Source organism: Alligator sinensis, unplaced genomic scaffold (assembly GCF_000455745.1).
Source record: "Alligator sinensis unplaced genomic scaffold, ASM45574v1 scaffold198_1, whole genome shotgun sequence".
Taxonomy (NCBI): domain Eukaryota; kingdom Metazoa; phylum Chordata; order Crocodylia; family Alligatoridae; genus Alligator; species Alligator sinensis.
The window spans coordinates 3,474,702-3,487,489 of NW_005841906.1; the positions used below are offsets into that span (position 1 = coordinate 3,474,702).

Below are 12,788 nucleotides of genomic sequence, written 5' to 3' on the forward strand. Positions count from 1 at the left end.
ATACTATGATCAGTTAAACATGATCAGACTAGTGAAAACTCTCGCTGGGAGAATACTACAATACAGCAGAACCTGGACCATTCGTATCCAAGTGGTTCATAACCCATTTAATTTACAGTGGGTTGCCTGGCGAAGGATAAGCTGTTCAGCTGCAGCTTTTACTTCAAAAGGTGCAGCTTCTCCTCTCAGCTGGAGCTCATTAGTGGTCCTGAGCAGCTGATTGGAGAAACAGTGCCCTTTGCAACCAAAGCTGCAGCAAACAGCTGGCGGACCTCATTGGTACTGCACAGCTGTTTATTGCCGCTGCATATCCTCTGGTTAGTTCATAAACCCTCATCTTCACCGGGTGGGTAAGGGACCTAAGTGTGCGAAGTATCCAGGTTCTACTGTACATGCTGGTATACCATGTGTATGAATTTCAGTTATGGTCAGGAAACTGTGGAAGGAGGGGTGATGAGGGACCGGTTACTGAGTGCAACAATTCATATGGATCATTTGGCCTCTGTACAGATCACTGGGGATTTAGCACAAATAGAAGCAGGTCCTTTGGTCCTTTCCACCAATGTGAGTGCACACTTTGGCTTCCTGGAAATGGTGACATTAAAGTGGAGCTCAGAAAGAAGCTCCTTTATAATAAAATGGGAAGGGGACACAAGGGTAGGAGGTGTCTGCATTTTACTGTGGCAGAGGATGATGTGGCCCACGGTGTTTGGCATGAGTTCTTCCTGGGGAACATCTGTGTGACATCCAGCACTGTACTGCAACTGCCCCAAAATGCCTCTGCAAACAAGGTCTTTGGATTTACTCTGCTTAGAGATGATAAATAGTATTTACCATATCTACAAGTTTACACAGCCACTGGTTAGATATCATGGTCAATAGACAGTACTCAGTCATCTGTGAGAACCTCTTTACTTAGGAAAACTGCTTTACAGGTAACTAGGCAGGCACAAATCCAAATGTAAACCTATGCTACTGACTGTTCCTTCCGCTTGGTAAACACTGGGCCTTTCCAATGAGACTGTATATTATTTGTGCAAGAGTTATCAGGACAGGTTGCATTATTACGGTATGATCAACTGAACTGTTATAGAAACTGATAGTTTCTTAAGTAATGGTCTTCAGGGAAGGGAGGAATCTTGAAAAAAAGGGTGGACAAGTAATTTTGGACTAATATTAAAAAAAGATGTTTAACTTTGTGTCTCTAAAATAGTTGCATTAGGGAAGTATCTAAAGGGTTGCCAGGCCAGTTTTCATCATTCATCTCTATTTATGTAGTTTTTTATTACTATTTATATCTCAATCACACTTATCTTGCATGTATTGGCCTGATCTGGATTGTAAATCATTCTGTAAATCCAGATTACCTTGGTTTAAGTCATTGAGAGTCATACTACTGAAAACTGGCATGAAATCAGAATTAGGAACACAAGATTTTGGATCTGGGAAACTAATAGATCTGTCTCCGATATCTATAATTAGCTGGCAAACTGAGAGCATAATGCATACGGAATCATTATATGACATTGTCACACAAGATCAGTTCAGATCTGTAGAGGGACCAATCTCTCAGTTTCCTACTGAAGGCTGTTGTCAAATGAGTAACTCTCAGAAGAAATTGACTATTTTCCTAATGCTTCTCTCCTGGCAACTTCCAAGTGAAATGGAGATTTTACTGATAAAAAGAAAGGAGAGCCATTGAACTGAACAACAGTACAGGTTTTCACTGTCAGCATTCTGGTTCATTTCAACTTGCTGTCTTAAGTGAACTCAGTTTGGTAGCTCTGTTGTACTCAGTACTGTTGTATGAACATTAATTCAGCATGACTGGCAATCTCTGTGCAAGAGAAACAGCTTGCTGAATGGACTCTCTAGCATAGTGGTTTGCAGAAAGCTGGTTGATCACAAGATGCTGGTTCTCCTCTTTGTTTTTAGCTGTTATGCTGCATTAGTTTCCTTCCCCAAACTCCCCAGAAACCAGCAACAATGAGTAGCAATCCCACCCACTGTGAGCAGCCAAAACGTAATGTATGCACACAAGTATTAGCAAGGCAACCATCACGGAAAGAGCAGGAATAAAGAAGCTGAAAGACAGAAAAAGGGGTTAAACAAAACTTTCAGAACAGCCAAAAAAAAAAAGAGGGAGAACTGTGCCTCTTCTATCACATGTGCCCCTCTTCCTAATTGAAAACAATCTTAGATAATAACAATAGATCAGACCCTCAATTCATCTGATTCTTCCTAAAGTCTGTGCAAAATATATTGATTTATTTTGACCCTGGGGTGATTTTTAGAGTAAACTGAAATACAGAGAAACTCAGTACTTTTTAAATTAAAAACTAGCTTATTGACTGCATTTTAATTGCCAGTTTAGTGAAAAACTTTAGCTTCAAGTATATTTCAATCCCGCGAATGCTGTGGCATAACTTTCAATTTGCTACAAAATTTAATTCCAGCAAGTTGAGGAAAACATTCTAGGAATACACGGCTCCTGGCAATCAGGTTATCTGTATTTGTATCTGAACAACCAAACATCTTCAGATTTCAGCAGTGCACGTTTAGCACTATCATGAAATAGAGTGATTTCATGTACATCTTGAAGAATTAGATGTGTGCTTTAAATATTTTGAGTTGCTTGAATCTCACTCTCGAATTGAGACTGGGTGTTGTGAAGAAGATAACACAAAGTGTGTAGAGAGCTATACAAAATATTTGCATGAACATATGAACCTGCATTTACATTTTCATATTTAATTTGCATTTTGCAAAAATTATTTCAGTTTCACTGTAAATCTGTGAAATGTCGCTGCTGTTTGTTCAAGTCTGGACATTTGGGGGAACGTCACATTTAATCTGATGTATTTAAGTGAAAACCTCATTTTTCTGAAACCTTTAATTCCTGAAATGTCACAATGCTAAAGAGATCATTTTTCATATTGTAACACAATCTCAAAATTTGAGCCATAAAACTGCCTTTTCTCAAAAAAAGGAAATCAATAATGCATTGTTGGCATCAGCAAAGGTCCTACATTTTATAAACCAAATACTTCCTGTTTTTGCATAGAACTACTCTGGAACCTATCAGAACCAAAACCAGCAATGGCTCAGGCAAACACATGAAGACAAAACTGCTGAATTTCACATGACTTCTTCCTTAAGCTTCCATTGTACAGTCATCGAAAATGAAGAAAAGTGATCAGCGACAAAGAAACGGTTAACTTATTGCTGATATGGAAAAGTGTTATACAGATTTTTAGATAATTATGACCTTTACAATATGACTGTCAAATTCCAAATAAACAAAGAGAGAACTTCCTGTTTAGCCATTTCAGTCTTGCTTGATCTTTGCTCATGCTGAAGATGTTGACTGCACAAATTCAACAACATTCCTTAGAAAGTTGGAATTGTTTTCATCCATGAGTCATTTGTTATTCGCAGTCAATTATGTTGCAGGTCCTAAACACTCAATTTGAGCGGTTCTTAAATATACAAAAATGGGGCAGAAGGGAGGTCTTTTGACTATTTCTAAAGCAGAAATATTGAACGTCAAGATGAATTTCACTTGATCCCCAAGCCTGAAAAGAGATAAAAATACTTTTAATAAGACAGTACTTTAAGACATTATTATTAACTTTAAACCACTGGCTACTCTGCAAACACAAAATAGTTATAGATGAAGAAGATACCTTAATCTAAGATTTAAGGATAGTATTAAATTTACATTCTTTCCTGGTACAGTTTTCACTTCTCTACCCAAAGAATGAAGTATTTAATGATGGCTTATGACTGCAGAACAGCCCTTTGTAAACTACTTTACTAATTTAACCATGTGTCCATGTAACAGTAGCATTAGCAAACCCCAGTGAGCTACTCCCAAGCAGTAGAATGAACAGAGAGATATTCAAATAGTGTAATGGACTGCATGTGTGCCTGCCTTAACTAATCTCTATTTGTAAAGTTCAGAGATGTGAATGGCAATGATCTGGGAATGATGAACTAATCTCCCTGGAGACCCCCGCAGAAGGCTTTTTCCACTGTATTATTTTCATTAAGGATGTTGTACATTCCCACGCTGATGCCTTTTCTATTTATAAAACTTGTTTTCCACTCCATTGGCCTCTGCACACATTTTATCTTCTTTTCTCAGCTAATGCAAAGTAGGGCAATTGGTACAGTCTTGGACTATTGATATGGAACAGTTTGAAAGGGTCAGGATCAATATAGGAAGGAACAGGAAGTATGCTGACATCATCTTCTAGGCGTAACAAACCTTGCTGTGTTTTCCTGAGACAATGTTTTCTGCTGGAGTCCCCTGAAGGGCTCTTCCATGAAGAAAACAAAGTTCTGTGAATAACGTGCAACAGCCCTGTAGACAGTTAAGTGCATTAATAGGCAAATGCTCAAATATTTCCAGAATAGAAAAGTCTAAAAAAGATGTGAACTTTGTGGAAGGCAGCGTTGCCAGGTAGATAGAGCACCGAACTGGGACTCAGGGGACCTGCCTTCTATTCCTAGCTCTGCCACTGCCTTCCTGAGTGCCGTGGGGCTCAGTTTGCCTATCTGTAAAATTAAGATCTTTGAGATTTTCTGAAGAAAAGTGCTACATAAGAGATGAGTATTACTACAGGCCTCTTCCCCAAAGCACCCACTAAACATACTCCTTTTCCTCTTTCTACCTACTCTGGTCTACCTCCCTTGATATTTCTTTCCTTGCAAAGCTGCTCTGCCTTTCCTTTGCCAGGAGCCCAGCCTCTTTCAGGATCCCTGTACTACTTAATTCATGAGAAGGCAATGTACCCTTCTGAATATAGATCAGTTAGAACAGGGTGGCCAACCTGCAGCATGGATGCCACAAGCAACATGGGCAGCCTCTCTGTGTGGCGTGTGGCAGATTGGGGAGGCAGCACATTTGCAGGCAATAGGGCACATTTGCAATAGGGCAGGTTGCAGAAAGCAGAGCATCAGATCCTGCAGGGCAGGAAGCAGAAAGCTGATCAGCAGATCAGGTAAGGAAAAGGGATTGGAATGGCACTGGGGGAGGGTGCAGGGCTAATTTGTAGCATGTCTGCCAAAAAAGGTTGGCCCCCACTGAGCTAGGACACACTTCAAAGTTCAAAACATTAGTGGTGAAAAAGGAGAAGTGACTGAGAATAGGGACAGCAGGATCATATGACATGGGCATCTCTAAAAGTTAGGTGTGTATCTCATGGTTGAGGACAACTAAAATTACATCCCTGGCTGTTCTATTTAATAGCTATTAATACACCTATCATCCATGAATTAGTCTAGTTCCTTTTTGAACCTGGCTATTCTATCTGCCTCTAAAACTTCCTGTGGTAATGAGTTATCTATGCACTGCATAAAAAGTACTTTCTCTTGTTAGTTTTAAACCTGCCTCCAACTAAATTCATTGAGGGACCCCTAGTTCTAGTTCTGGGACTTGTGAATAAGAGTTCCCTATTCAATCTGTTCATACCCTTCATGGTTTTACAGACCTCTATCATATACTCCCTCAGCCTTCTACTTTCCAGACTACAGAGTCCTAGCTTTTTTTAGTTTCTCTTGGTATACTGCATACTCCTGATCATTTGGGATGCCCTTCTGTATACCTTTTCTAATTCTACTACATCCTTTTTGAGATGTGGAGACCAGAACTGCACACAGGACTGAAGAACTCTATTCAAGATGTAGGCCCTTGTAGTCAGAAAGTTCTTTCTAATCTCCAACCTAAATCTTTCTAATCTTCAACCTAAATTCTGCTGCAGCTTGAGGTCCTTGCGCCTCCTCCTGCCCCCTGCAGTCACAGAGAAAAGACTATTACCATCCTCTTTACAATCTCCCTTCAGGTTTTCAAGTGTTACCAAATGCCCCTGCAGTCTTCTTTTCACACTAAATAGTTCTGGTCTTTCTGTCTTTCCTCGTAAATCATGTTTCTGAGGCCCAAAACTAGACACATTACTCCAGGTGAGTTCTCACCAGTGCCAAACAGAGCAGAAGAATCATTTTCCTAAATATGCTAGAGAGACCCCTGTTAATACAGCCCAGTATACTGCTGGCTTTTTTTGGTAACAGGAGCACACTGGTGGCTCATATTCAGCTTATGGTCCACTGCAACCTCCAGGTCCTTTGCTGCAGTATTGTAGCCTGGCCAATCATTCCCCAGTCTGTATTTCTGCATACAATTATTCCATCCCAAGTGCAGGACTTTGCTCTTGTTCTTGTTGAATTTCAGCTGATTGATTTAGGACCATTTATCTGGTTTATCTAAGTCATTCTGAATCCTTCTGAATAGCCCTACCCTCCTGAATGTCTACAACTCCATCCAACTTGGTGTCACCTGCAAATTTGCTAAGTATGCACTCAATCCAATTAGCTACATAATTAATGAAGATGTTAAACAATACTAGATCTAGGACAGGCCCCTAGGGAGCCCAGCTTGATATCTTCTCCCAACTAGACATTGATTGATAGCTATTCAGTGAGCAAGATGATCCAACCAGTCATGCATCCACCTTACAATACTTTCATCTAGTCTCTAGCTCCTTATTGTATTAATGAGAATGTTGTGGGAGATAGAGTGAAAAGCCTTGCTAAAACCAAGTTACATCACAGCCACTGCTCTCCATCATCCACAGAGCCTGTCGCTTTAGCATAGAAGGAAATCATGTTGGTCAGGCATGACTAACTCTTCGTGAATCCATTCCTGATCACCTTGTTCTCATCTAGATACTTCACAATATATTCCTTGAGGACCTGCTCCATGATCTTTCTAGGCACAAGGTCAGGCTGACTGGTATGCAATTCTCTGGATTCCCCCTTCTTCCCTGTCTTGAAGATGGGCACTATATTTTCCCTTTTCCAATCATCTGAGACCTCACCTCACCTCCATGAGTTGTCAAAGACGATAGCCAACAGCTCTAAGACTACCTCATCCAATTCCTTTAGTATCCTAGGATGTATTCTTATATTCTTCCCTAGCAATGTGACCAAGTTTCCACTTTCTGTAGGATTCCTTTTTGAGTTTCAACTCACTGGAGAGATTGCTAGCCAGACTGGTATCAGGGTAAAATCCTTCCTTGACCTGGGTGAGAGGTGAACAGAGGTATCTCTCTTAGTGTTTGAAGGAGAGACTAGAGGAGGATCTTTTTATTGTACATGATGGAGAATAGCTTGCTCCAATCTTTTCTTTGTGATGCTCACCAGCAAAGGAAACACGATTTCCCTGTATTCCACATCATTTGTTCTCTCCTGACTGTCATAAGCCATCCTGTTGTTCAGGTGATACAATTCTCATATCCATCCACTGAGGGCAGAATCTGGCCCACCTTTTTATATCTGTACTTTTACACAGTTTCAGATGCACAGACCATCCTCTGTTTTGAAGAAATTTTTGTCATATATAGGGGGACTTAATAGCTGGTAGTGTGCATAAGAGCTAACCTTTAGTGAGCTCCATCCATAATGCTGGGAAATAGGTTGCAGGCTAATAAGCAGGTTAGAAAAGGGAGCAAGAGATTCATTGGCATGGAAGCCAGTTTTATGGCAAGTTGTTGAGCTTTTGTTATCTAAAGTTAATCTTTTTAGTATCTCACACAATGGATCAATCTTAGATCCTCTGGAAGCCAGGACCTCTGCCTTCAGTGTTAACTTCTTTTTCTGCAGGCTGGCTCCTGGATGAACCACCTACAAATTTAGCTTAATTATGTCTCCAGAAGAAGCTTGACAGCAGCCTTACTCAATTAAGACAAAAGGGACCTCAAAGCCTAAGTACCCAAAGTGTTTGCTTTGTATGAGAGCAAGGTGGCTGGTTTTTCAGCCTCTGTATGTTTACCTGACAGTGGCCTGATAAGCCAAGTGATACTAAAGCACCACTCTGTGATAATGCTAACACCATCTGCTAGGTGCTGATAGCTTGCTGGAGTAATGCGGTTATCAGCACTGGAGTGCTGATGGAAAGTTATTGCTTCAATAATCACTACTGCTTTCATCTATTCTCTAATTTGCTGCTGTCACTAAAAACTGTTATAAAGAACAAGATCCTTTTCTCTTTATTACGATGACATTCCAGGCCACCCCCAGGAACCACCCTTGTGTGTTTGGTGAATTCTGCCTACTGCCAATTTAAATTACTTACTCTGGCCCTGCCCGTGTATAAGTGCTTTCACCCTGACAAACACCAATAAAGGATTTACATTAGCCTTGATATCACACAGTATCTACTGATGGGAGGACCAGACAGAGTAGGACAGTTAGGCAAACTTAATGACATAAGGATGCCATAAGCTTTAGATAGATCCTTAGTTTGTGTCAACTGTTGGAGATACATTTAAATTGACAGGGCAGTGCTGACAGGGTCACTGTCAAATCCTCAGCAGCCTTACCTGGGGGCCTCCTGGGACTCCAGCAGTGGCAATCCAGGTGTGCAAAACCTTGCTGGCAGCTGGAGCGTGGGTCTACCTGGCCAGGCTCTGGTTTCAGGTGGTGCATGCTGCTGCCATGTGTGCCACCCTGCTTTTTTGTGGCACATGTTTTTTTCATACCAGGATCTCCCAGTGTCAAAAAACCCTGCCGTGCTGCAAATTAGCAGCGCGGCAAATGCTTGCATGTCTGGACTGCGTGGTTTACGGTGCTGCAAACCACATGTGCGCTCGTGGGGACATGGCCCTAGGGTTTACCTTTCTTTTGCAAGAGATTCTGTCTGGCTTTAAAGAAAGCCATGATGTCAGCATCTGCCTGGCTGTCTCCAGTGAGAGGGATAGATGATTTTGAACTCCGAGGCATCCTGAAATAAGCAAGCATATTCACAGATTCAGTTGAGTCAGCAGATTGTTTGTTTGTGTTTCCTTTTTTTTTTTTCCCCATATTTCCTTTTTTTTTTCACTTCAGAAAAGAGACTGATTTAGGGGCCTTGTCCTTTGGGTATGTTAGCAGAAACAAGCATAACCTGAAGCAGAATTAAACCCTTGGCATCTTAACTGCCTGATCTTTGTATTTTTAAAATAAATATGTATTCCTACACATATGACAAACTGTAGCTTAGCTATTAAAAACCACCCACAAAGAGTTACAAATATTTAATGCTGAAGCAGAGTTACTGTCAAATGGAAATGCACGTAAATTATACAAATAGGTTACAGAAGAAATGGTGGGTGTGACTGTACGATGTGATTCTACTCCAGATTAAATGCCACTATTTGAACTGGATAAATCTGCAGCACCCTTGCCTACTAGAAATCAACTGAGTATAAATATGCAGATAGAACTAGTCTATGTTCATTACATTTGCTGGCAGCCACTGCAACCAGGACAAGTCCTGGGATATGTAAATAGTGGCTTGCTGCAATAATCTTAAGCAGTCAAACTATCAATTTACATGATACATTCTTTGATAATATAGACCATTGTCACATTGGTCAGATCCTCAGCTACTATAAAATGATGTAGCATGTCATTTCAATTTACATCAGCTGGGGCCTGGCTCTATGTTTTCTTACCTATGTATGGATAAGTTAGTACATGGCTGGTGCCTATAATATATAGTAATAACCATACCAATCATCAAAAAAAATCATAATGATCAAAGCAGAGAAAGGAAATATAGAGAAATTCTGCTTACGTATATCCCATTTTTTTAAATACTTTTCTGATTGCTTTTTTGTTATACCTTCAGGTCCTAAATAACTGCTATGGCAGAATTTAATTCAGCTGATGTAAAACACGTCTGATGTGCATGTCTACATGGTGCCATTATTTTTAGTTGATAAATTGGTGGTCTGCAGATTTAGAACCAAGATGGAAATTGCACAGAAATGTATTCAATGAAACATTTTATTTCACTTAATTAGCTAGAATATTTTTAGAAAATAATACGAGACTTTCTCATGTGTCCTTCACATAGCTTAATATGGAGACATTTATTAAGGACTATGCAAAAACTGGGGACCCCCATGCATAGTCAGATATTTTTAATTAAGGAAACAGATGACAACACACTGTCACTATGATATGGAACCACTGTTGTTCAACATCTCATAGGTTCAGCCTCAAGCTATCAAGCAGTTATCTTCAAATTAATATTCAGTGCAGCATATTCCAGCTAATGTACATACAGATTAAGTTTCCTGTATGCACCACTGAATTTGAGCATTGAAAACAGAAAAGTAGATAAAAGCGGGGGCGTCAAATTTTAAAACTTTTTCTTTCCTTCTTTTTTCAGATAGGCAAACACAATTTTGAAACACTGAGATGTTGGGCTAAATGTTTCCATGCTTTTTCTGTGTCACAACATTGATTTTATTTAGAAAACTTGATAAAAATCTCCTCTGATATTTCTCAGTTGGGGGTGGTGGTAGAAAACGGAACCATGGGCTCATGTACACGCCATGATTTTTGCCTTTTCATGAGCTGCAACTGCGTGTCTGTTTGAATGAGCGGGATTTCCCGATGCTTTAAAAGTCTTTCTTGTGCATCAAACTAAAACTCCTTGGACATAGTTTAGTTTGGCTTGCCGGGAATTAAAGTGTCACATCCATGGATTCATTGGATGCAAACACAAAGGCATTCGAAGACGTGTAATGAGCCCCTTTGTCCACCAGATGGCACTATGACTTTTTTGTAGTTCACCCCTTCCAATTGCTTTTGCTTTAGAATTGCTTCCCCCTTTTTTTTTTAACACTTGCATGGTTTGCCAGCTCCCTGCTTCCACAACTATGTGGCAGGGCACGTGGTGGGTGGGGGGGCTCCAGGCTTGGGGGAGGAGCAGCACTTGACCATCCCACTCTCCTGTGGCACCAGCCAGGGACCCAGCTTAATTAGTCTGAATAAACCTAGTGCATGTAAACACAGATGCAACGCTCCAAAAACAAACAAGTTTAAATTTTATAAACCTATTTAATTTAATGAGGATTAAAACCTGAGGTATGTACAGGCACCCCACATGTCTTAGATTTATAGAGGAGGGATATAAAACTGTGAACCACATTTTTTGGATTTTTCTTAGAACCACATTTCATAAATGTGGCAACAGCAAAGTGTCTAAAGTGTTAATCCTGAAGTGCAGCAAGGATCTGTCTCCTGGAAGTTTACTGCCTTTAGGTGGGTAAGGAGGGAAAAAGGAACACGAAAACAGTTATAAATGATTGAAAAAAGCTCTGTAGCCTCTTCTAAAATGTTATGTGATCATAGTGAAGCCATGCCTCTTTGACTAGATTTTGCAAATACTCACTGACAATACAGAAAGGCACCAGGCTTCCTGCTTTCAGAAAGCTACTGGGATAATATGCAGGAGAGGGATTATGAATGTTTGAAGGAAATACACATAGTAAGATTCTACATAAAATTGACTTCACTATCAGGATAATGAAAAAAAACATAGGAATGAGAAATATTGTAGATCTCATTTTAAGGTCTTGGTATAGTACAATACTGTATGCATTCTGAGTCCTGGTTTGGTGGTGGCTGTGTGCTTTTTATTTTTAATAAAATGTCTTTCTTTTCTTATTGTGATAATATAGACATCACAATATGACCTTATAGCAATCTCCAGACAAACAGGAAGTGCATGGAAGGTGTAAGTTAACTGTGAATATAAATATGAGTGACTAGGGTAACATTTACGAATGAATATGGCTTGTAATTATGCACTTGGATTCCAAATTAGTAATCAATATATTTTTTTCTAAGGAGACACAGAAAGATGATAAGGGAACTTTAAGGATACTGATGAACTTGCTGGCCTACCTTCCCTTCTGAGTGAGAAAGACATAGACCTTACTTTATTTGTGAAGCCGAGTCACTCAGGTTGCTCATGCTGTTTTCTCCAGTACGGTATTCATTGGGATTGGCTCTCTTGCTTTCTGAGAACCTGGGGTAGAGAGGAAATGAAGGGGAAATTAAAGGTTTATGTAGGGGAAACCTCCAAATACATTCTGAATAACTTCAAAGAAACTGTTTTTTATAATTTACTTGTTTTAACCAGGAAAAAGAAAAAACCACCTCTTGCCTTCTTGAAGGGATCCAGGACTCTTCAGCCTGAGGAAAAGAAGTCTGAGAGGGGACCTGATAGCAGCTTACCGCTACACTAGGGGAGTACATCAAGGGCTCGGTGAGCAACTGTTCACTAGGGCACCTGAAGGGAAAACTAGGAGCAATGGCCACAAATTCTTGGAAGACCATTTCAGGCTCAACATTAGGAAAAACTTCTTCACAGTCAAGGTGTCCAGACTGTGGAATAAGCTCCCTCCAGAGGTGGTGCAATCTCCTGCCCTGGAAATCTTCAAGAGGAGACTGGACACTCACCTTGCTGGGGTCACCTGAACCCAGTTGTCTGCCCTGCCTACTGCAGGGGGGCTGGACCAAATGATCTTCCGAGGTCCCTTCCAGCCTTACAGTCTATGAATCTACGAATCTAAGGAGAATTTTCTATCCACATTATATGATAATAACTGCACCTGTACAGGTAAGATGGCTACTAAGGGGTAAAAAAACCCAAGGTGTTAAAAGAATCTGTCTATAGACACACCACATAAACTTCTATGCAGGAGTTTAATGTGTACTTGGGTATGTTTTAAAAATACAATTTGTGATTTTTTTTTGTTTATTTCCTAAGTCTAGGTTGAGTCAGGTACTGAGGACCTGGCTCACTTTCTACTAATTCTTTGTTTGGACAAAATTATTATTGAAATCAAGTGGAAATTGGATAAAAATGAGCAAAGTCCTAGACGGCTAGCTTACTGATGACAGTCCAATATATTGCAAACAGCTGTCGCACATTCAGCCCCTACAGGAAT

At 40.2% G+C, this 12,788-nt stretch overlaps 1 protein-coding gene across 3 annotated transcripts in view; it reads right to left on the bottom strand.

Annotated features, from left to right (window-relative positions):
- Positions 1-2,256: 2,256 nt before the first annotated feature.
- The window catches only part of KIF6 (kinesin family member 6), a 438,203-nt gene continuing 427,671 nt past the window's right edge, over positions 2,257-12,788 (bottom strand). For all 3 annotated transcript variants that reach the window (XM_025197847.1, XM_006018586.2, XM_006018585.2), the window contains 3 exons: positions 11,774-11,863; positions 8,676-8,782; positions 2,257-3,575 (listed from right to left, as the gene is read on the bottom strand). In XM_025197847.1, coding sequence (XP_025053632.1) covers positions 3,559-3,575; positions 8,676-8,782; positions 11,774-11,863 — 214 coding nt within the window. In that variant the 3' untranslated portion in view covers positions 2,257-3,558. The remainder of the gene's footprint in view (positions 3,576-8,675; positions 8,783-11,773; positions 11,864-12,788) is intronic.